Raw genomic sequence first — 23,633 nt, forward strand, 5'->3', positions numbered from 1 at the left:
TAGCTCAAGGCTAGAGCTCTACCACTTGAGCCACAGTGCCACTTCCGGCTTTTTTCTTTTTGCTTATGTGGTGCTGAGGAATCGAACCCAGGGCCTCAAGCATGCAAGGCAAGAGCTCTACCACTGAGCCACCTTCCCAGCCTATGGTTTTTAAATCTTTTATGAAAGGATTTTTAATTTAACATTCTATCGCTTCTCACTTTTGGCTAAGATCAAGTGAAATTTAACAATTGAGATCTAATATCATATTCTATCACTTATTTTTCTTTTTAGTTGAAATATTCTGAATTAGGTGTTGATAGAAATGTTTCAGAGGGGAGTCTAAAGTTAGATTCTGTTATTTTGTTGCCATCCTTTAATTCTAAACAAAAGGTTTTTAACTGTTTGAATTTGTTGATACAACTACTTTGTGTAATTTTATTTGAAATGAGATATATTCATTATGTGCAACTTTTAATAGAAAACTTACTGTAGTAGAGTATGGAATGTTTCCTTAATCTCTAGCTCCTTTTGGATGCATACCCTTTACTAATACTGTTCCTGTTTCAGGAAAACGAAAAATATCAAGAACATAATCAAAACTCCCTGGAAGTGGAAAAGCATTCTAAGGTAGAATTGAAATAAGCAAATTGATATTAATGTTGCAGGGTAAACTAGATAATTTCTTTATGAAAAAAGGGAAAGAAAAATGTAACAAAGTAAATTCATGTTGATAATTAAATCAATGTAATTCAATCAGTATTAGGGGAAACTCCCAGAGACAGGTAAGTTATTTGTGAAGAGCCATTACAAATCACAGATAAAAATTGCTTTATGAAAACAGAACCTCTGGACGGTAACCACTACCTTTTATGGTAACTTTACTGCCATATTAAAAATGTAATTTCCATCTTAGTTACTATAGTGACCATGTTTAAATAAGCTATTATCTTGAAGAATATTTTATAGAAAAGGAGGTAATTAAAAATAGTTGTATGGATTCATATTAAGTTGACTTAAGCTGATGATATGAGTTTTAAAATATTCTAATTACTTGGGCAATAATGGGGTTTGAACTCAGGGTCTCAAACTTGCTAAACAGGCATTTCTACCACCTCAACAATTCTACCAGTCTCTTTTCATGTTGGTTATTTTTGAGACAGGGTTTCCCTTTATAGTTTGCCAGCCTGAACTCCAGTCCTCCTATTTGTGCTTCCCTTGGTCATTGGAATAACAGATATATGCCATTTTCTCCAGCCATTGTACTTGTTCTGTAGGTTGAAATGACAGGCACAGACCATCATGCCCAGTCATTGCTAGAGATTGATTATTTGAGCCAAAGTCTCGAACTTTGTCCCCAGGCTGGCCTCAAACCATTATAATTCTGATCTTTACTTTCAGAGTTATTAGGATGATAGGCATGAGCCACCAATGCCCAGCTTTAATAGATTTGTGTGTGTGTGTGCGCGCGCGCGCCAGTGTTGGGGCTTGAACTCAGGACCTGTGTGTTGTCCCTGATCTTTTTTTTTTTTTTGTCGGTCATCGGGCCTGAGCCCTGGGCCTGAGCACTGTCCCTCAGCTCTTCAGCTCAAGACTAGCGCTCTACCACTTGAGCCAAAGCGCCACTTCCAGCTTTTTCTGCTTATGTGGTACTGAGGAATAGAACCCAGGGCCTCATGCTTGCAAGGCAAGCACTCTACCACTGAGCCACCTTCCCAGCCCCTGTCCCTGATCTTTTTACTGAAGGCTAGTGCTCTTGAGCCACAGCTCCACTTTTAGGTTTTTTTTTTTTTTTTGCTGGTTAATTGGAAATAATTTTATGGACTTTTCTGCCCTGGCTGGCTTTGAACCACAATCTTCAAATCTCAGCCTCCTGAGTAATTAGGATTACATACATGCACCACCTGGCTAATTATTTTTTAAATTTTTTTAAGTAACATTTTTAGAAGTCTGATTTCATTATGACATGGTTTCAAATGTTTGTGGATCATACTATAAAATTAAATGACTAATGGAAAATTGGAATAGTGTTTCTAGCATATTACTTTGTAAGAAGTCACAGAATAAGATTACATATTGAGCCAATATGTTTTGCCAGTGCAGTAGACTGATAACTACTTTGATTCTAATATACAATATTAGATGCTAGAAAAAAAAGGAAGAATTTAGTATTTCCCCAAAGCAATGACCCCTCCTTTGGTGGGGAAAGTTGATGCAAGTTTGAAGAAAAGCAATTAGTTTTGAAATTGGTATTTCTTTTCCTTTCAAAGAGTTCCCTGAAGGAAGCACATATTTCTACATCAGAAACCAGCCACCGGTCGGACAAAGAAACAGTAGCTGAAATAAAATCCCAAGGTAAGGAATGAGATTTTCCTGATGTCCAATAGAAACTAAAAACAATATTAAATTTTTATCACATATGCATTTTCCAAACTTTGCAATTTAAAAATATACTTACAGGAAGTATTTTAACTGTGATTACAGAGATAATTTAAAGTGAATTCCCTTTACCCTCTATTAACACTTCTGAAACAACTTTATGATTACTCATTCCAATCTGTAGTATTTAATTAAAGGGAAATTTTAGCTAAGAGAGTTAATACCTAGCAGAAAACCTTCTAACATGAAAATAAAGTGAACATTTCTAGTGAGTTGGGATGTTCATCCCATTTATTCTTTTTACTACTATTTTTGGGGGGAAGGGACAGTACTGATACTTGAACTTGGGGTCTTGCAGTCTGGCTTAGTTTTTCTACTTAAGGGTAGTGGTCTACCATTTAAAACACATCTCTACTTCCAGCTTTTTGCTGGTTAATTGAAGGTAAGACTCAGATTTGTCTGACTGAGCTAGCTAAAAAACCTCTATCCTCAGCTCTCAGCCTTCTGAGTAGTTAGGATTACAGGCAGGCATGAACCTTTTTGCTAATAGTCCTGACCACACATTTATTCTGTTTGATTCAAAACTTGACCCCTTGTTCTATCTTCTAACCAGGATCAAAAAGCAACAAGTGGAAATGATATTCATTTCCTTCACAATAACCACTTTAATTTCAAGTATTTAGTGAAATCTATCAAAAAAAGATTCTTTGAATATTAAAGCTTTAACAAGCGAGGTGCTGGTGGCTCATGCCTGTAATCCTTAGCTACTCAGGAGACTGAGGTATGAGGATTGAGGTTCAAAGCCAGCCTAGGCAGGGAAGTCCATTAGACTTTTATCACCAGTTAACCACCAGAAAGTTGGAAGTGGCACTGTGGCTCTTAAGTGGTAGAATGCTAGCTTTGAACAAAACTGCTCAGGGACAGCAACCAGGTTCCAAGTTGAAGCCCCATGATTGACCAAAAACACCAGCATCACCACTCCCCCCCAAAAAAGAACCTTTGACAATTTCCCATACTTTGTTTCAATTTAATTTATAAATATTGGATGTGTAGTATGTATGTAGTAGGCTGGACTTGACTAAGTTAAAATAAAGTATTTTCTAGATTATAAAATTTTTCTCGAGGCTGGGGATGTAAGTCAACAGTAGAGCACTTGCTTAGCATATGCAAGGTCCTGGGTTCAATTCTCAATGTCACACACACACACACACACACACACACACACACACACACACACACATTCTTCCTGGGAAGCCCTTGCCTATGATCTTCCATATGATCCCATTCCTGAATTTGCTGATTTTTACTGCCTCCTCACCCCTCTTTACTACTACCAGTACCCCAGGCATATATTTGGCCTTTTTCTTAATGACTTGTGCATCATTCTTAAATTAAGTTTCATTTAATATCTATCAAACAAGCCAGGCACCAGTGGCTCACACCTGTAATCCTAGCTACTCAGGAGGCTGAGATCTAAGGATAGAGGTTTAAAGTCAGCCTGGGCAGGAGGTCCTGAGGCTCTTATCTCCAACAAACGACCAGAAAACCAGAAGTGACACTGTGGTTCAAGTGGTAGAGCACTAGCCTTGAGCTGAAGAGCTCAGGGACAGCGCCATAACAAAAACAAAAACAAAACAAAATAAAACAATATCAAATGTGATGTTGTGTTCTTATTGATCATTCACAATTACATTTTATATTCTGAATTCCTCCATTCTCAATATATATACACATATACATACATATATATGCAAGTATATTCATATAACGTATATTTTTAAGTCCTTTTTTTGTGGGTCATGGGGCTTGAACTCTGGACCTGAGTGCTGTCCCTCAGCTCTTCAGCTCAAGGCTAGTGCTCTGCCACTTGAGCTACAGCACCACTTCCATAATATATATTTTTTTGATGAGAAGAGGAACTGTTATTGAAATTTCAGCATGTCAAAGGAAATGTCAAAACCCTTACTGTATACTTGTTAAAATTATAATGTAGTTACCTTGCAAAGCAGCTCCCAAATTGCACTCAAACACTTGTCTTGGCCTAGAAAATATTGTTGCTTAATGTAACATGCCAATGCTATATACTGTTCTCTTTTTCATATATGAGCTTAACTTGTATTTTGAGAATTTTTTTTGTTTGTTTGTTTTTTTGTTTTTTTGGTCCGGTTGTAGGGCCTGAACTCTGGGCCTGGGCGCTGTCCCTCAGCTCTTCAGCTCAAGGCGAGCGCTCTACCACTTGAGCCACAGCACCACTTCCGGCTTTTTTCTTTTTGCTTATGTGGTGGTGAGGAATCGAACCCAGGGCCTCATGCATGCAAGGCAAGTGCTCTGCCACTGAGCCAACTTCCCAGCCCCTGAGAATTTTTTTTTAAACTATGAGTTTACCCGACTCATTACAGAAGCTCTAAGACAGTTTTGTAGGAAACTGTCTATACTAAATGGAGTTTCGGTTCCAATAATATTTAGTAATGTTTCTTTTCCTTCTTCTTTTGTAGTGGTCATTTACATTATGTACAAATGTTGAGAAATCCTGATAAGGACAAGGCAGCTAAGCTGGAGTCAGAGCCTGTTTAATGAATATCATACAATTTGTTGAATAACTCTGCTGGCTCAATTTTCCTCAGTTCAATCAGCAGCTGGTCCCACTAACCTTATATAACATTAGAATGAGACTGCTATGGCTTATTATAATGTGGATTATATTATCCCTATTTATATCCTTAAACAGATTTTGTACTGAAGCTATGCCAGCAGTGGGGCATGCACTAAAAGCAAAAAATGATTTTTAAATCACTGGTAAAGCTAGACCTTTCAAATTATAAACAAGGAATTCTTTGTGTACCTTCTTATTTAGTTGAAAACATTCATGCCTGTAATGCCTGAATAGGTTTTTTTATATTAAAAGATTGACTAATACAGTGGTAAAGATATGTTAGAGGAGAACTAAAAAGCCCCTTTTTTGGGGGGGGGTCTGGTTGTGGGGCCTGAACTCTGGGCCTGGGCGCTGTCCCTCAGCTCTTCAGCTCAAGGCTAGCACTCTACCACTTGAGCCACAGCGCCACTTTCAGCTTTTTTCTTTTTGCTTATGTGGTGCTGAGGAATCGAACCCAGGGCCTCATGCATGCAAGGCAAGCGCTCTACCACTGAGCTACCTTCCCAGCCCTAAAAGGCTCTTAATTTAGGAAAAATTTATAAATTTATCTTGAAAAAAGGATTCCCATGCTTAGCATAGTAACCAATACCAGTGAGAAATCAGTAATTATTAAGTGAATCTACAAACAAATCAATTTGTTGCTAAGAGATTTAGGAATGTCCAAGGCAGTCTCAAACCTACTGAAAACTCCAGTTTCTGTTTGCAACTATATTCCATTAAAACTCTATATTAAATTACCCTTGGGGAAGTGCCATGATTTGTGATCCTTTCATTCAGAGCTCACATAATCAAAAGACAGCTTTCAGATAGGATTGTTCAGAATCTTTGGTTACTGTATTGTCCCTACAATTGCTGGGCCTCTTTAACTTTGCTTTTCTTCTTCTTCTTTTTTTTCTTTTTTGTTCTAAAACTGGAGTTGATATCAAACACACTTCTACTACTTCCATTCTGTGTATCAGTGGGGACAATGCAAACACTAGGATTGTTGCTTAACAACCTGAAATGTCCAAGCACATAAATGGAGCACTCGCATGCTGCAATGTAGTTCTAGTTCATGTGGGAATTTACTAATGTGTACTAGTATGATCCCTAAAGAAAGCAGAGGACTATCTATTTTGGTTTGTGCTAGCCAGATTAAAAGAAAATACATTAGAACCTACAGATTTTTTTTTTTTGTCGGTCGTGGGGCTTGAACTTTGGGCCTGGGCACTGTCCCTAAGCTCTTCAGCTCAAGGATAGAGCCACTTCTGGTTTCCTGGTGGTTTATTGGAAATAAGAGTCTCTTGGTCTTTCCTGACCAGGCTGGCTTTGAACTACGATCCTTAGATCTCAGCCTTCTGAGTAGCTAGGATTACAGGTGTGAGCTACAGATGCCCCACAGAACCTACAGATTTTTAATAATTGCTCCCTTTCACGCTTACTTAAATATAAAAATAAAATATTGTATATTAGTGAGTATTGTGAATAAACAAAATGGAGATATACCTTACCCACTTTTTTTCACCAATAGTGGCTAATTTGTTTAACTGAGAGGTAGACAAGAGAGAGCTTCATACTACTCTCCTTGCTTTCTCCTTACCAGTTGTAAGCAAATTGGCCAAGTTGGAAATCAAAGAGCAGAAGAGTTACTATCCACTATTGGATGTAAAGTGCTCTATAACTGAGATATTGCCTTTTCAAGACTTTCTTCATAGACTATGTTTCCCATGGAAAGAAAGTTAGTTACTAGGTAGATAGGATTTATTTATTTATTTATATTGTTGGTCAAGGAAAGAAAGTTAAGATTTTTTGTTTGTTTTGTCGGTCGTGGGGCTTGAACTCTGAGCCTAAGCACTCTTCCTGAGCTCTTCAGCTCAACACCAGTGCTCTACTACTTGAGCTGCAGCACCACTGGCAGTTTTCATGTGATTGATTGGAAATAAAAGTCTTGTAGACTTTCCTGCTGGGCTGGCTTTGAAGTGTGACCCTCAGCTCTCAGCCTCCTAAGTAGCTAGGATTACAGGCATGAACAGTGCCCAACAGGATTTATTTTGAAGTTATTGGGTTTTAAAACAATACTATTTTGTTTATTGGTTTGATTTGAGGGTTTGTTTGCTTTTAATGAAGATTCTCTGTGTAGCCGAGGCTGGCCTTGAATTCTCTCTCAGGTCTTACTGTCTTAACTTCTCTGAAAGATGGGATTGCAGAAATGTGCAGACTTTTCAACAATTTGTGTGTGTGTGTGTGTGTGTGTGTGTGTGTGTGTGTGTGTGTGTAGCTTGAACTTGGCCTGGGTGCTGTCCATGAGCTTTTTTTTTTTGCTCAAAGCTAGAATTCTACCACTTGAGCCACTGCTCCATTTCCAGCTTTTTGGTGGTTAATTGGAGATAAGGGTTTTACGGACTTTCAGGCTCAGCTGGCTTTGAACTTCAATTCTCAGATCTCAGCTTTCTGAGTAGGGAAAATTATGAGCATGAAGCCACTGGTACCTGGCTTTGACAGATTTTAAAGCAGCAAAACTTTTTTTTTCCTAAAGGAAATCTGATTAAGCTTTCCAGTTATTTTAAATAAATTAAGGTATAGATGTTCTGACCACAAAAACAGAAGAAGCTTAGAGTCCTATAGCTTTTTTTTCTTCTTCCTCAGTGAGCTGGAGGCTTGGTTCAAGTGGTAGAACACTTGAATAATCTCTTCAGTACTTTTGAACTCAGAGCCCTTCTAAGTAGGTACTTTAACCTTAAGCTACACCCACAACCTAAACTGATATTGTTTATTTGTTTTCACTACTGGGGATTGAACCCAGGATATAAACTACATGAGCAGCCCTCCTAATTGTGTTTGAAGGTCCTTCTTGGGACCCTGAGAAGCAAAGTACTAAAACTATGGCCCCATAACAGTAACTCTTACTCTTGTTGATGATGACATAATTGGTGCCAATGAAATCAAATCAGACTCTTGCCTTGTGCTTTAGTCTTTTTAATCAAATCAGAATCTTACCTCGTATTTTAATCTTTTCTTCCTTGTGTAACAAAATGCTATAGACTGAGGGGTTTGTAAGTTGACAGTTATGGAAGTCTGAGAAGTCTTAGATGGAGTCACTGACAAGTTTGATGTCTAGCAAGACTCAGTCTCTGTTTTCAAAATGGCATCTTGAATGCTGGATCCTCTAGAGGAGATGAACACTGTATTTTCACATGATGAAGAGGTGAGAATGTAACAAAGGAGGCCTACCTAGTTTCATCTAGCTATTTCATGAGGGCAAAGTCCTCATGACTTCCCAAAATGTCCCATTTCTATCACAGTTCAAAGCCAGTCTGGGCAGGAAAGACTCTGAGATTCATTTCCAATTAACGCAAAAAGCTGGAAGTGGAGCAATGGCTCAAGTGATGGCATGCCAGCTTTGGGTAAAGAAGCTCAGGAACAGCACATAATAACAGTCCCTGAGTTCAATCACCAGGACCAGCACATAAATAAACAAACTTTAGGGAACACAAACATTCAAATCCTAGCATTCTGAAATTAAAATGTTAGTAATACATCTTAGAGAAACTCACATATTCATGCAAAGGAAATACATTTAGTAATTTCCATAGAAGGATTGTCTGGTATAAAGAAAAAAAGAAACAAATAATCCAATGTCTATCAAGGGAAAGAACACATCATGATAGAGTCATACATAAAGTATTATGCTATAGTGAAAAGTAAATTAAGTACCTGAATCTATCAATCTAGATGACTTTCTCAAATATAAAATATAAGAAGTCTATAGAATATACATGATAATGAAATAAATTTTATAAAGTAAATCACATATAAACCAATCTATGGAAATAATGAACATGAAATTCAGAATAATATTTCAGTGTAGCAACCTATGAGGATATTTAATATATTGGTACATTTTTCATTATGCTAAGGTTAGATACATGTTTATCATATTGCTACTATATTTGCTGGTCTCAAATATTTTATAACAAAATAAGTTTTTTAAAAAACCCCACTGGTGCTGGGAATGTGGCTTAGTGGTAGAGTGCTTGCCTAGCAAGCATGAGGCCCTGGGTTTGATTCCTTGATAGCACATTAACCAGCAACACTGCTCTAAAGTTATGGAGACTCTACTCTTGCCCTTTTGTTACAATAGTACTATTTATTGCAAATTATTAATAATGAAGGCATGTCTTAATAATTATTTTCCAATTGTATTTAAAGAGGGGGGGTGTAATTGGGCATGGTGGTACATACTTGTACTCCCAACTGTTTTGGAGGCAGGGACCACGAAGACTGAGGTTCAAGGCAAAAAGTCAGTTAGACCTCCATCTCAACAAACAAGCCAGTTACAGTGGTACACAACTAAAATTGTAGCTACCTGGGAGGTAGATGAAGGATCTGAAGTTAGCCCTAGAAGGGAAAAAGCACAAGGCCCTATCTGAAAAATCAAAAACAAAAAGCAAAATGGGCTAGAATATGTCTCAAATGGTAGAATGACTTGCTTAGCAAGCATGAGACCCTACTGCCAGAAAAAAAAAACTAATAGAAGAATAGAAGTAAATTTTAGATATGTTTCTGTCTTCCCCTGTATCCACAAAGTAGCAGAAGTAAAATCTTGCAGTAATACACAACCCTGATCTCTGAAACTACTACTCCAAAGTACTTCATCTCCATATCCATGTCAGAAAAAGCTCTTCAGATTCCCACTAATTCTTCCATCCTAGTCACCGCTACAATCATGGGTGTAGAAAAAACAAAAAAACAAACGAAACAAAAAAACGACAAGCAAAATCACCTAAACCATCTGATAGCTTGTTGTACATAGCCTAAGCTAGCTATGTCCTGGGAATGCAAGGTCAATCTATTCAGTTCTACTAAGTGTCTTGAAAAATATGTTTTTCAATCTCACATAGGCTTTTAATATTACCTGGAAATCAACGTATATGTAGTCTTCTCCCTTCCATTTCCATATGTTATTTCAAATATTTATTTTTCACATCTGGTCCATGATTCCAGCATTCCTTGGTTAACAGCAATATTTATTTTATTCCACAGAAACAGAAGCTGTTAGATGGAATGTCCCTGATTTACTGTGCCCTCTCAGATTAGTGTAAGAGATGTCATGACTCACTCCTTCATAGTTCCTCAGACCCTCTGACCATCAGCTAATCTCTCTCTTGCATCTTCAGGTTTTCTCTCTACTTTGCTCTTACCTCTCATTCTCCAAATAAAGTCACACTTATCTCACTTTGAAAAAGAAATTCTTCCCCACAAAAAAGAAAGAGGGAAGGAGTGGGGGGTAGGCAGGGAAAGGAATGAAGAAAAGAAGGGAGGGAAGAAGGAAGGGACAAAGAAAGGACAGGAAGGAGAAATAAAAACAAAAAGAAGCAGAACTGCTGAATGTCGTAAGTTAATAGCAAATGCCTTTATGATAGCTATATATAGAATGGATATCATAGATATAGATATAGACATAGATATAGATGGGTTTTTTGCTAGTTTATTGGACATATATGTCTCTCAGATTTATCTTCTTAGGCTGGTTTGGAGTTTTGATCCTCAGATTTCAGCTTTTTATATAGCTAGGATTATAGGCATAACAACCAGTGCCCAGCTGTTGTCAGACTTTCTGTCACTTTCAGCCAGTAGATCATGTAAATAATGTAAGAAACTTTTTATGATAATATTCTATAGTTACAAGAATTAAAATCTGTTTCTAATATTTCTTACATTTTATTTTCCCCCCTTTTTCTCAGAATCAATCTTGGAAGAAGAGCCAAGTTCAGCATGGGGCCCAGGGAATGTTGCAATTCGAAAACTTGCAAAAGTAATTTTTGATGGAGATGAAACTAAACTAGAATCAAAGCTACAGCAGCCATGGAGGGACAATCTTTTCGAAAGGGTGGAAGCAAGAGCCCGCGAAATGCAGCAGAAAATAATAGATAAGGATAATCTGAAGAAGGAATTACAAAAAAAAACTGAAAAAAAACTACCTAAGGATAATTTGGCTAAAGAGTGGCTTAATACTGATAACGTGACACTGACTACCCGTGCATATTTGCTTGACAAACTCCTACCTACCTTGGTTCCTGGAATGGAAAAAATGTTAATGCAATTAGAAAAGAAGAATATTTTGTCAGCAGCTGATATTCCATCCAAGTTTGATCCAATTAATTATTTGGGAGAATATTTAATGAGAAACAATCCTTCTCATATTAAAGAATCAGGAATGTCTGGGTACCAGAGAGTAATGAAAGATGTCACAGAAGACCTGAAGATACATGTTCCTGATACTGTGTATAACAGGTACAATTTGTTGTGTTTTCAATTGATGATCTATCTCCTTATGTTGAAAAGATAGAACAAGAATGTGAACACAAACAGGAATGAAAAGAAGTGATGTTAAACCATGTGCCAGTGGCTCATGCCTGTAATCCTACTTATGCAGGAGACTAAGATTTGAGGATCATGGTTCAAAGCCAGATTGTGCAGACAAATCTGAGCAACTCTTACTCTAATTAACCACCAAAAAGTTGGAACTAGAGGTGTGACTGAAGTGGTAGAGGACCAGCCTTGAGCAAAATAGGTTAAGGGAGAGTGCCCTGGCCCTGAGCCCAAGTCCCAGTACTAGCAACACACCCATATATACCCACACACACCCCCAGCTCCACACACAATGCACACATTCACAGAGTAATTTTATAGTTATTAAAAATAAGCATATAATAACCATATAACTATATAAATAACTATAACCATAAATAACTATATAACTATCCTTGAGCTTTATTTTTTTGAGCTTTAGTTTTTTTGAGGGATTGTGAAAACTAAAGAAGTCTTACAAGGACTCCAAATATGTATTTATGCCTATATGAATTGCTGGAGTGAAAGTTTGAGCAGTGTGTTGGTGGCTCATGCCTGTAATTGTAGCTATTCAGGAGGCTAAGAATCTGTTCAAAGCAAGACTTTTATCTCCAATTCATCACCAAAAAGCTGGAAGTAGTATGGTGGTTCAAGAGCTAGAGCACTAGCCTTGAGCAAAAAGAGCTCAGAAACAGTGCCCAGGCCCTGAGTTCCAGGACCAGGAAAAAAACAAAAATAGGGTAGGGGGACTTTCTAGAAGTTCAGCTTTCCAAATAGGCAGTATATTCACAGATTTCCCCGCCTGGTCTGGCTGTCATTAGATGGCAATCCTCAGATCTCAGCCTCCTGAGTAGCTAGAGTACAAGCATGAGGCACAATAAAGTAGTATAATTTTAAATATTGATCCACTACAATCTGTAAGGCAGGGATCCTACACTTTCAAATGATTACTTGGTGGTCTTTATAAAAATTGTTGACATTGAGTATGGTAACTCACTCCTATGATAATGAGGGGAAAGTTTTTGAGACCTCTCTCAACCAGTAAAAACCAGGGCATGGTGGTATGCACCTGCATCCAGCTATATAGGAAGCATAAATGTAAGGATCATAGTCCAAGCCTGCCCACACATAAATGAGACTATATTTGGAAAGTAATTAAAGCAAAAAGGGCTGAGATACATTGCTCAAGTGGTAGAATGCTTGCCTAGCAAATTCAAGGCCCTGAGTTCAAACTCTAGTACTGCTAGAGAGAAAGAGAGAGAAAAAAGAGAGAGAGAGACAGAGAGACAGACAGAGACAGAGATGGAGAAAGAATTGTTGAATAGTTTAATTTTGCCTCCTTAATTTTGGTTTTCTTTCTAAGCTCTATATGTTTTGGAGTATCTTTCTGAATTAACAAAAACATTCCATTGCCTATTTGCCCATTGTCTATGTCATGCACTAGTGTCACACTGCATTAGTTATTGAGGTCTTTAAATATATTTTAATTAATCTCATCATAATGGTGGCCACTATTTGCTCTTTATTTTTTTCTTCTGTTTTATAGGAATTTGATATTTATTTATTTTGGTCTGGTTGTGGGGCCTGAACTCTGGGCCTGAGCGCTGTCCCTCAGCTCTTCAGCTCAAGGCTAGTACTCTACCACTTGAGCCACAGTGCCACTTCTGGCTTTTTTCTTTTTGCTTATGTGGTGCTGAGGAATCGAACCCAGGGCCTCAGTCATGCAAGGCAAGCACTCTACCACTGAGCCAACTTCCCAGCCTGGAATTTGATATTTATTAAGTAAATTTTGGAACAATCATCTTTTATTTCTTTGATTGGATTTGGAATTTGGATTGAGATAGGTTGTTACTATGTAGTCCAGGCTGGCCTCAAACTTGTAATTCTCCTTATGCCCTAAGAATGCTGGATTATAGTTGTCTGCCACACCTAGCTACTTAATATCGTTAATAATGATAAATACTTCTTTCTGGGAATGGGTGTCTTTCCATTTGCTTATCAATTCTTTGTATCCGTTGTTTTATCTTAAAGGTTTTTTCATATAGTTTTGCATTTCTGTGTGTGTGTGTGTGTGTGCGCTCACGCGTGCCAGTCCTAAGGCTTGAACTCAGGGCGTGAGCACCATCCTTAAGCTTCTTCAAGGCTAGCGCTCTACCACTTGAGTCACAGCACTATGTTCAGCTTGTCCTGGGTAGTTTATTGGAGATAAGCCTTTCATGCACTTTCCTGCCTGGACTGGCTTCCAACCATTATCCTCTGATTTCCGATATCCTAGTATTACAAGAGTGAGGCGCCAACTCTGGGCCTGGGCACTGTCCCTCAGCTCTTCAGCTCAAGGCTAGCGTCCGGTTTTCTGAGTGATTTATTGGAGATAAGAGTCTCACGGACTTTTCCTGCACCAGCTGGCTTTTACGAGAGCCTCAGATCTCAGCCTCCTGAGTAGCTAAGATTACAGGTGTGAGCCACCAACACCAGGCTGTGGAGTGATTTTTAAACATTAGAATTAATTATTAATTTTGCCAAATACTTTCCATGCCTATAAAGGTGATCATTTGATTTTTCACTTTAGATTCACTAATGAGGAATGTTACTAATAGAGTTCCTAATGTCCAACTATCTTAGAATTCCTGAAACCAATTTCACTTGGCTGCTCTGTGTTTGGTTATGCTTCCTCCTAGTAAGACAGAGTAAATATTCCTGTTTTCTAGCTAAAGATATATCTATATCTATATAACTATTTAACACTAGCCAATGCTGATGACAACAAAAAAAATTTTTTTCTCCTTTTTGAAAAAGGTTCTTTTTTGAATATCATTATGAATGCAAGAGTCTTCATATATATAGTCATGTATTTCAGTCATAGTCATTTATTCTTTTGTGATGCTTACTTTGCACCACTACTACTGAACATACCTGTAAAGGAAAAGAATTCACATCTAGTTTACTTTTTATTTATTTTTTGCTGTGCAGAGGATCTAACCCAGAAGCCTTTAACATGTTAGGTAAATGCTCTTCCATTGAGCCACACCTTGAGCCCTCACAACTAGTTTGGACATAGACATTCTAGAAGATACAGATTAGATAATGTAAGAATTAAAAAATTCAGTTTCAGTACATCAACAGGCCAAAGAATTTTCTTTAACATCTACAAGAGTATCCAAAATGGGGACCTAACACTTTAAACATCTCTACATTGACAGCTTAGGAAATCAATGAAAAATGTCTGCTTTCTTCATTGAAATATTAGATTATGTGAAATATTGTGTTTATATTAATATGTTTCTGGGTTTTTAACATTACTTTATTGATTTTTATATTTGTGTTTCTCTTTTCCTCACACTAATTTTTTTTTTTTTTTTTTTTGTCAGTCATGGGGTTTGAACTCAGGGCTGGGCTCGGTCCCTGAGATCTTTTGCTCATGGCTAGGATGCTACCACTTTGAGCCATAGTACCACTTCCAGTTTTCTGGTGGGTAATTGGAGATGAGTCTCAAGGACTTTCTTGTTCAGGCTGGCTTTGAGCTTCTATCCTCAAATCTCAGCCTCTTGAGTAGCTAGGATTACAGGAGTGATCGATCGGTGCTGATGTAATGATTTACTTTGTTGTGTCCTTTATATTAACTAGCTTCTGCTGGTGCCAGTGGCTCACACCTGTAATCCTAGCTACTTAGGAGGCTGAGAGCTGAGAATCACAGTTCAAAGCCAGCCTGGGCAGGAAAGTCTATGAGACTCTTATCTCCAATTAACCATAAGAAAACCAGAAGTGGTTCCGTGGTTTAAGAGGTAGAGCACTAGCCTTGAGCTGAAGAGCTGAGGGACAGTGCCCAGGCCCAGAGTTCAAGCCCCACCACTGACCAAAAAAAAAAAAAGCTTCAAAATAATAATGCTGATAAGTCTATTCATAGTAAAAACATAAATGAAATTTTCATGTTTATCTAAAGCTTTCTGGCCCATAAAATATATCCCACTAAGTATATACATGTGAAAAAAATGAAGCCTTACCAAAACTGAAGAAACTAGGGATTAAATTCTTTTATACCAGATAAAATGTTTTTAAACTGTGAGTCAAAATCATGAAAATATTGATAAGTTTGATTACACAAAAGCTAAAAAGCTTTTTTGCCTGGCAAATTGAGTAACTACTAATCAATTCTACTGCAAAAAGAGCACATAGTCAAAATGTAAATGAATAAGCCTGGCCGTTAGCCAATGAAAGTTTACGTATGGATATTGAAATTTGATTGCATATAATCTTTACATGTTACAAAATATTGTCATTATTCTTCTGATTTAGAAAATTGATTTACAATGTAATAGCCACTTTTAGGTTTCAAGTTGCACAAAACAAGGCAGTGGGTCAGATGTGGTTTGCTGACCCCTGGTCTAAATGATACCTATTAGATTTTTTTCAGAGCTAAAAACAACAGCAAACAAAATATGATTTACTGCCTGAATTTCTCCCCAAATCTCTATATCTTCCTTTCAATATTTTCTGGCATGGAAATCTATAATAAAATTGAGAAAGACGTTGAGCACTGTGGTGGTTATGCTTTTAATACTAGCTACTCATGAGGTTGAGATTTTAGGATTGAGGTTCAAAGCTAGTCCAGAAAAACAAATGTGAGACTCTTATCTCCAATTAACCAGCAAAAGGTTGGAACTGGAGGTATGGCTCAAGTGATAGAATACCAGATATAAATCAGAAAAGCCTCTAGAGATAGTGAGGCTCAGAATTCAAGCCCCAGTACTGCCTAAATAAATAAATAACAATAATAAAATAAAATTCATAAAGAAACCTAAAATCCTTTGAGTTGTTTTAGTTTTTCCTATAAAGTAAAACTATCAATTACAAGCTTTTAGAACAATGTTTGTTTGCTTGTTCATTGTTCTGGGGATGGAACACAGCACCTTGTACAAACTAGGCAAGGCCTCTATCACTGAGATACACATCCAAACTCCTAAGAATTCTTCTGGAATAAAGTTCATAGACAGCTCTGGAATAAAGTAAAACTAAAAATGATATATGTACAAAGCTCTTAGATTTTATATAGCAACATGAAATTCTCATTTTCAATTGAAACAGCATTTTTAAGTGTGGTTATCTACCAATGAATAAGAATTAGCTGAGGTATTTGATTAAATGTGCAAATTCCATGTAACAGGCCCTGGGGTCCACCCCCTTACTCACTATATCTTCCCTCTACTCTAAAAGTTCAGTTTCCTGGATTATTTCTCTGGTTCTCTGAATCAAAACTCTAGGAATACATTTAAAACAAGTTCTATGGAAGCTTACTAGGTACACTAAAGTTTCACCATAAAATTCAAGAGAACCACCAAGTTTGTACAAGTGAAAAGTTCCATCAGTATGTAAGGAGAAGTGTCATTGATCTTAGAAAACAGATTAAGCGATAATTCTGCTTACCATCTGTTTTTACAGAGAAGTATATTAGATTGAATTTTTATCTATTTCCATAAAAATTACTTACAATTTTGAAACTAATGTCAAGGCTATAAATCAGTATCTAAATAAACTTTTCTTCCTGTAGAGACATCAGGAAAACTCAAGAAGTACCTAAAAGTCAAGGGGTTTATCACCATCTATAGTGAGAATAACAATGGACATAGTATGACTCTGGTTTAGGTTCCATTGCCAACCAATGGCATAACACTTGAGCATTAGGTTCTTTCACTGTTTCTGGTACCAGGAGTTAAAATCTTTAGGGTCATTTGAGGCTTGACAAGAGCTGTAGTTTCCACAGGTGCAACACTTTTGTAGACATTTCATGAAACTGTTAAAATAATCAAAGACTTTGGTCTTCTAAGATTGTTAGGATTAGAGCTTCATTTCCTCATGGCAAAAATCCAAGATCTATAAGTCAACAGATGACAGTGTCAAGCATTTGTAGAATACTCAGAGACCTTAAGGATTTTTTTTTATGATATAGTAGGTTCTACACCCAATATCTATAGACTTAAAGCTTGTATGCCCAGCAATCTTAGTAAAAATGGTCTTGCTTTAAAATTCTTTGAGCTATGTCAGTTTGTTCCATCTCAGTTCATAACAGAGATTTGGAGAAGTCTATTTGCTTTAGGAATGAGTATTTCCCTTATTTATCATCAATGAAAGAAGACATAATTGTGTGTATTTGTGTTGGTACTGGAGCTTGAACCCAAGCCTCTATGCTGTCATGTAGCTGGCACTCTACTGCTTGAGCCGTATGTTCCCTTCTGGCTTTTTGCAGGTTAATTGGAGATAAGCATCTTGAGGATTTGTCTGCCCAGGGTAGGTCTGAATCAAGATTCTCAAATCTCAACCTCCTGAATAGTGTTTCAACTTGATCCAAAAAAGTTTATCTCTGTACTTCCTGGGGTTAAAAGGGATTCATGTATCCCTGTGTAGTGACTTACAAAAATAGGTGGAGAAGATTCTCTTTACTTATTTGGAACAATGTTTGTAGTTGTAGCCATTTACTAGAAAAATACATGATCATTGCTGTCTATAAGTTTTACATATACAATATACTTTACTGCTTTTCATCAGGTTTCTGGTAGACAGGTTTAGAAATGAAGTGGAATTGAATCTTTTCATGCAACTTTTCAAAACTAGAAAGTAGATTAGGTTCCTATCACTTGCATCTGACTCTGATTCTTCCAGTACTTTGGAATACATACATGAAAGGTTTTTACTATCTTATTATTGTACACCGATAATGAAAAATATTTGCACTTAAAGATTACAGACTTTCAGTAGTTAGAATTTATAAAACTGGGCTAGGCTAGAGTTTTACTGTGCAGTATTTTTAAGAGATTTTTTTAAATATTAAAAGGGGAAGATTATTAATATTACAATTTTAGACAATTCTAGGGAAACAGTGGTTATTGTGCTTTATAACATTATTTTCTTATGTCAGGACTCTTACACATAAGATGTTAGAATGAGAGTTCAAATGAGCCAGGAAGTAGATCTAAGATACCTAAAATAAAATCTTGGATCTTTTCTTGTGTGATACATACCAAATTTTGGTTTGGTAATTATCTCTGATCTCATATGTTACTTATTTCATAGTCACATAAGGAATCTGTGTCGTACTTTGAGATATCTTTGGGGCATTTTTCCAGTGACTTGTTTCTATCAACCTTATATATTAATAATGAAACATTTAATCCATGAAAGAAAGCATCATAGAGATATTTCAAATAATTACTTTCTCTACCACAGCTATGTAAGAGAAAAGAACAAGTCAGTGTACTCAAGCAATAAAGATAAGCAAACAAGTAAAATTTAAAAGGGGGACGGATACAGACCATTATTTTACTTGTTATAACTTCATGTGAATTAACTTGTATACAATGTTCAAGGAATTTATGTAGATTATGTGTCAAAATCTATTGTGTATGTTTCTGTTGCAGTATGGTATCTGCAAAGATTTATTTCAAAGTACTTACACTTTGAAAAAAAGGCCTTAAAATATCTAACTCATCCTTACAAGTTGGCAGCACTAGGACTTGGCAAAACAGAGAGTATATTTCATCTCTGATATGGGCTTTTCTCAGTTGCCAGGAGATAGTGGCTTCCTAGACAGCTGTCTTCTCATATTCTATACCAGCTGCCACCATTTTACTGAGCCAAACCCTTGTACTTACATTATGCTGGGAAATCCTGCTTCCCACAGGTAATATTAGTAACAATAGTCACCTTGTCAATTTGCATTGAATATCAGATTTTTTGAAGCCAACAAAGCAGATTATGACAATAGTGAGTGGCTTAGGGGAATACTTTATCTTGAATTTGAATGACTATTATAACTTAGAGGTATGTGGTAGGACTTTATCCAAACCAGTTCTAATTTTGTTCAACTCAAAACATAATAATTTACATATCCTAGTATAGTTTGTATAGTTTAGTATTCATCTTGATGTGACACGTGTGTGTGTGTGTTGTTACTTGGAAAGTTAACTACTGAGAAATCATAGTCTCCTTGGATGTCATCTTAATAGTATACACCTTACTCTGCAACTTGATGTTGAATGAGTCTCTGGTCTGCTTCAGTGGCAAAGGGAATTCTTAATGTTGAAGCGACTGAAGCTTAGTTTAGAGTCAAGTTCTCTCCAGCTAAAGATGGATATCTGAAATAGTGTCTGATTCTAAGGGTGGTGAGCCTGGAGTAGAAACAACTGACTATCCAATATTTCCAGAATTCCCAGGATTTTTATATGATTCCATGGGTTCATTTTAAACTAACCAGTAATTGTTATCCTCAAATGAAGATAGAATATACTGGGGATTTTGTTTTTGTTGTTGCTGCTGTTACTGCTATTGTAGTAATAGGCATTGAACCCAGGGCTTTGCACTCTACCACTTGAGCCACACCCATAGCCCTTTTGTTTCTGAGATAGAATTTCCCTAACTCTGCCTATGCTGGGCTGAAACTTGCAATTCTGTCTGTCTGTCTGTCTCTCTCTCTCTCTCTCTCTCACACACACACACATATATATACAGCTGGAATTGCAAGCATGTGCTACCACACCCAGCTAGAATTTGCTTGTTTATAGAAGAGACTCTGACCTTTGAATGTAACTGCTCTGATTTTTACATCTTCTGTCTGTGTACAGTACTATACAATCCAACTGGGTGCTTCCTTTTCTCCATCCTGCCTCCACCAGAATATCTTCATTCTGGTGAATATCTTCATTCTGGTTGCTTCTGCTCCACTCTTCTTCAGGAAGGTGGATTAAATAGAACAATAACCACCTTGTTTTGATACAGGAAATCACCATCAAAGCAAGCTTCAAAGCTTGAAGACATTATATGTAAGGTACCCAGCATGCAGCAATAGAGAATTCTCACCCCCAAACCCTGACTTATTCAACCTCAGCTAGAGAGGCAACATTCTTTATGCATATATTTACTTTTTCACATGTATCAGCTAATCAAAACCACCAGCCAGGTGTTCTTTTCTGGAATCCAGAGTGCTAGCTTTCTTTGTCTAAAACATCTTTTTTCTAAAACATCTTTCTCCTTGATTTTCTAGCTGGCTAATTTCTCCTTGTCCTTTAAGAATCAGCTCATATACTACTTCCTCTAGGATACCTTCTGTCCTATCTGCTCTGGGTCAGGTACTAGCTCTATATATTTTAGAAGTACCATTGAAGACAAGGGGTATTTTTGGTCCTACCAAGATTTGAAATTGAGCATGTGTTTGATTAATTGGGGCTCAATTTTTTGATGAATTAGTAAGTTGAACTTTCTGAGGAGTATTCAATTTATTGCTTAACTATTGAGTGTTCAATGCTAAGCCATGCCTTATGACAAAAAAATACGAATTTGGTTCTTATCATAAATAACTTATACAGTGTAGTAGAAGAAATACAACTGATAAGCCAAAATAATTAAAACATTCATCCACATAAATTCTACCTACTACCTACATATTTCTCAACCTTTTCTAGCTGGCTTTGTGCCAGGCTATCTTGAATAAATGACACTTACAAGTTTTGCTCATGTTGCTGTGTTTCTTCCTACCTCAGTACCTTCATATATGTTGTTCCTTCTACACATGTCACTCTTATCATACCAGTCCTTTAGAATTCAGCTTCAATATCACTCTATTGTGAAACCAGGTCAGTAGTTATTGTTAGCAAGGGAGTTTCATGGTAGTTATATTGATGAGTAGAAAATTCTCGCAGTGTAGGAGAGTGAGTCCATAGGTCTGTACAGGACAGATTAAAACAAATTCACCTGTTTAATGGTCAAGGAAAACTTCAGTTAGAAACAGTAGTAGTCTGTCATACTGGGGTCACTCAAAGTTCATGGCAAGTTACCCACTTAAGCTGGTTAGAACTAGCTTTGATACAATCTAAGAAATGTTGCTATAAGTGGAAGATTTTCCTTGTGCAGCTTGAATGGATGACTGGAATTTGTAGGGTAGGCAAGCATATGTTCTTCTACTCGAATCAGATTAATACTGTGATTTTCTTTTTAAAAAAATCTCAAAACACTTATTAATTGAAGGAAACTTTAATTTGTTGACTTTTGTTACATAACAACATATCTCCAAATGTAGTGGCTGAAACCAGTAACATTTATTTGCTCATAATTTTGTAACTTTGGACTGAGTTCATGATTCTTTCCTGCTTCATATGGTATCACTTTAGACTCGCTTGCAGTAATGATAGTTAAGGATCTTAATTGCTTTTCTAGTGGCTGGCTGATTCTTTGCAAGAGCACGGGATATAACTGGATCATCCAACAGTCTAGCCTAGGCTCATTTCCAAGTATAGGAGAAGTCCCAAGTTCAATGAAAGAAGGCAAGCCCCAATGGTCACTTACCACTTTACAGCTTTCTTTGCATCCTGCTATTTTTCTTTTCTTTTCTTTCTTTCCTTTTTTGTGACAATCCTAGGGATTGAACTCAGAGCCTGGGTGCTCGCATTCTACCACTTGACCCACAGCTCTACTTCCAGCTTGTTGGTGGTTAATTAGAGGTCAGAGTCTCAGGGATTTACCTTCCAGGACTGGCTTCAAACTATGATTCTTAGATTTCAGCCTCCTGAGTAGATTATTAGGGTTATAGGTGTGAACCACCGGTGTCTGGCTAACATTCTGTTTTCTAATAGCTCCTTTGAAGTCACATGACCACTGACATATATTAGGGATATGCAAAAATCAACGACCTCTTTATGGGAGGAGCTGAAAAGTTACATTGCTTATAAAATGCATGCTTATGCATGTATGCAGACAGGAATATGAAGAATCTGTGACCATTTCTGTTACTGTCCATGCTGTTAATTTTCCTCTCTTCCATTCCCCTTAAATGGACTTTACATTTAGAGCCTGCCTATAGGGTTTTTTTTGTTGTTTGTTTGTTTGTCTGTTTTTGTCCGTCGTGGGGCCTCTGGGCCTGGGTGTGCGTTCTTCAGCTCTTTAGCTCAAGGCAAGCGCTCTACCACTTGAGCCACAGCACCACTTCCAGATTTTTCTGCTTATGTAGTGCTGAGAAATTGAACCCAGGGCCTCATGCATGCAAGGCAAACACTCTACCACTGAGCCACCTTCCCAGCCTCTGCCTGAAGGTTATATCTACTTTATACTGCCCAAAAGTCAGAGTACTGGATTTATAGAATTCTGTTGGTTGATATAAATATCATCATGAAATAATACAGGCTACTGAAGCGAAATGTTATTAATTCCCTGAATGAGTGACATGATCAATTTAAAATCCATTTGGATTATATTTGCATGTATTATGGTTCTGAAACACAAAGCTAGATTTTGTTTCTAAATATGGGCATCAGGAAGAAATGATGCCTAAGCTGAGGTCTAAGGCACTTGGAAGATCTAGTTAGGCAAAGAGAGAGAGGAGAAGAAAACATTTCAAGCAGATGAAAATGTGACAGAAAAACAATTTTGTGAATCTATTTTTGTAGATGAGAATGATTTTCTATAAGAATCTGAAGGCAATCACCCTCCAGATTATCCGTACCATACCATTTACTTATCTGTTCTGCCATTGGACTCTAAGCTTTATTATGGCAGGACACATAGTAAATGCCCAGTAATTGTGTGAGTGGATGACTGACTTAGTGAATGTATAATAAGGAAAGCATGGTATAGAATAGGACACTATGTAAGAATGAAGATGGAAATTGGAGAGAATGCTGTATAGATAGAGGAAAAGAACAAGAGCTACAGAGGAGAAGCAATGGTGGGGGAAGAGCAGAATGAGAGACAGGCAGAAGGGACTGGGAGGTCTGGCTGCTTAGCAGGTGCATTGGAAGAACTTAGCACTTCCTTTAAAATACTAATTAATCTTTCAGCAGTTCAGGCACAGGCTCTTCTACACTGTTAAACTGCCTGCCTGCTTTTATTTTCAAACATCAAGGCTTATTTTTGAAAGTGTATTTTTGTAGAGAATTCTGAAGGCCTTATATGGGTGTAAAAATAATGACTTAAGTTTAGTCATTTCCTCTGGATTATTAGAGGTACCTGACTTATTAGTTCTTACTGAAGAATCCGTTTGCATTTCAAAATCTATCAGATTGTCTTAGTCTTTCTTCTCTGAAAGATGAAGACATTCCTCAACTACTGTTGGACAAAAAAAAATGTGCATGAAACTAACAGGTGTTGTGGTTGTGACTTTTCTGAGTCATGCAACTTTTATTTCAATCAAAGCCAGTTTGGTTTTTTTTTTTTTTTTTGTCGGTCATGAGGCTTGAACTCTGGGCCTGGGCACTGTCCCTCAGCTCTTCAGCTCAAGACTAGTGCTCTACCACTTAAGCCACAGTGCCACTTG

The 23,633-nt window shown here is 37.2% G+C and overlaps 1 protein-coding gene across 1 annotated transcript in view; it reads left to right on the plus strand.

Moving 5' to 3' along the window:
* Positions 1-23,633, plus strand: part of Efcab5 (EF-hand calcium binding domain 5) — a 100,196-nt gene that overhangs the window by 5,581 nt on the left and 70,982 nt on the right. Inside the window, exons 2-4 of the mRNA XM_013016297.1 lie at positions 550-609; positions 2,250-2,334; positions 10,735-11,284. Of these exons, the coding sequence (XP_012871751.1) occupies positions 550-609; positions 2,250-2,334; positions 10,735-11,284 (695 nt within the window). The remainder of the gene's footprint in view (positions 1-549; positions 610-2,249; positions 2,335-10,734; positions 11,285-23,633) is intronic.

Source organism: Dipodomys ordii, unplaced genomic scaffold, assembly GCF_000151885.1.
Source record: "Dipodomys ordii isolate 6190 unplaced genomic scaffold, Dord_2.0 Scaffold31, whole genome shotgun sequence".
In the NCBI taxonomy this organism is placed as follows: Eukaryota; Metazoa; Chordata; class Mammalia; order Rodentia; family Heteromyidae; genus Dipodomys; species Dipodomys ordii.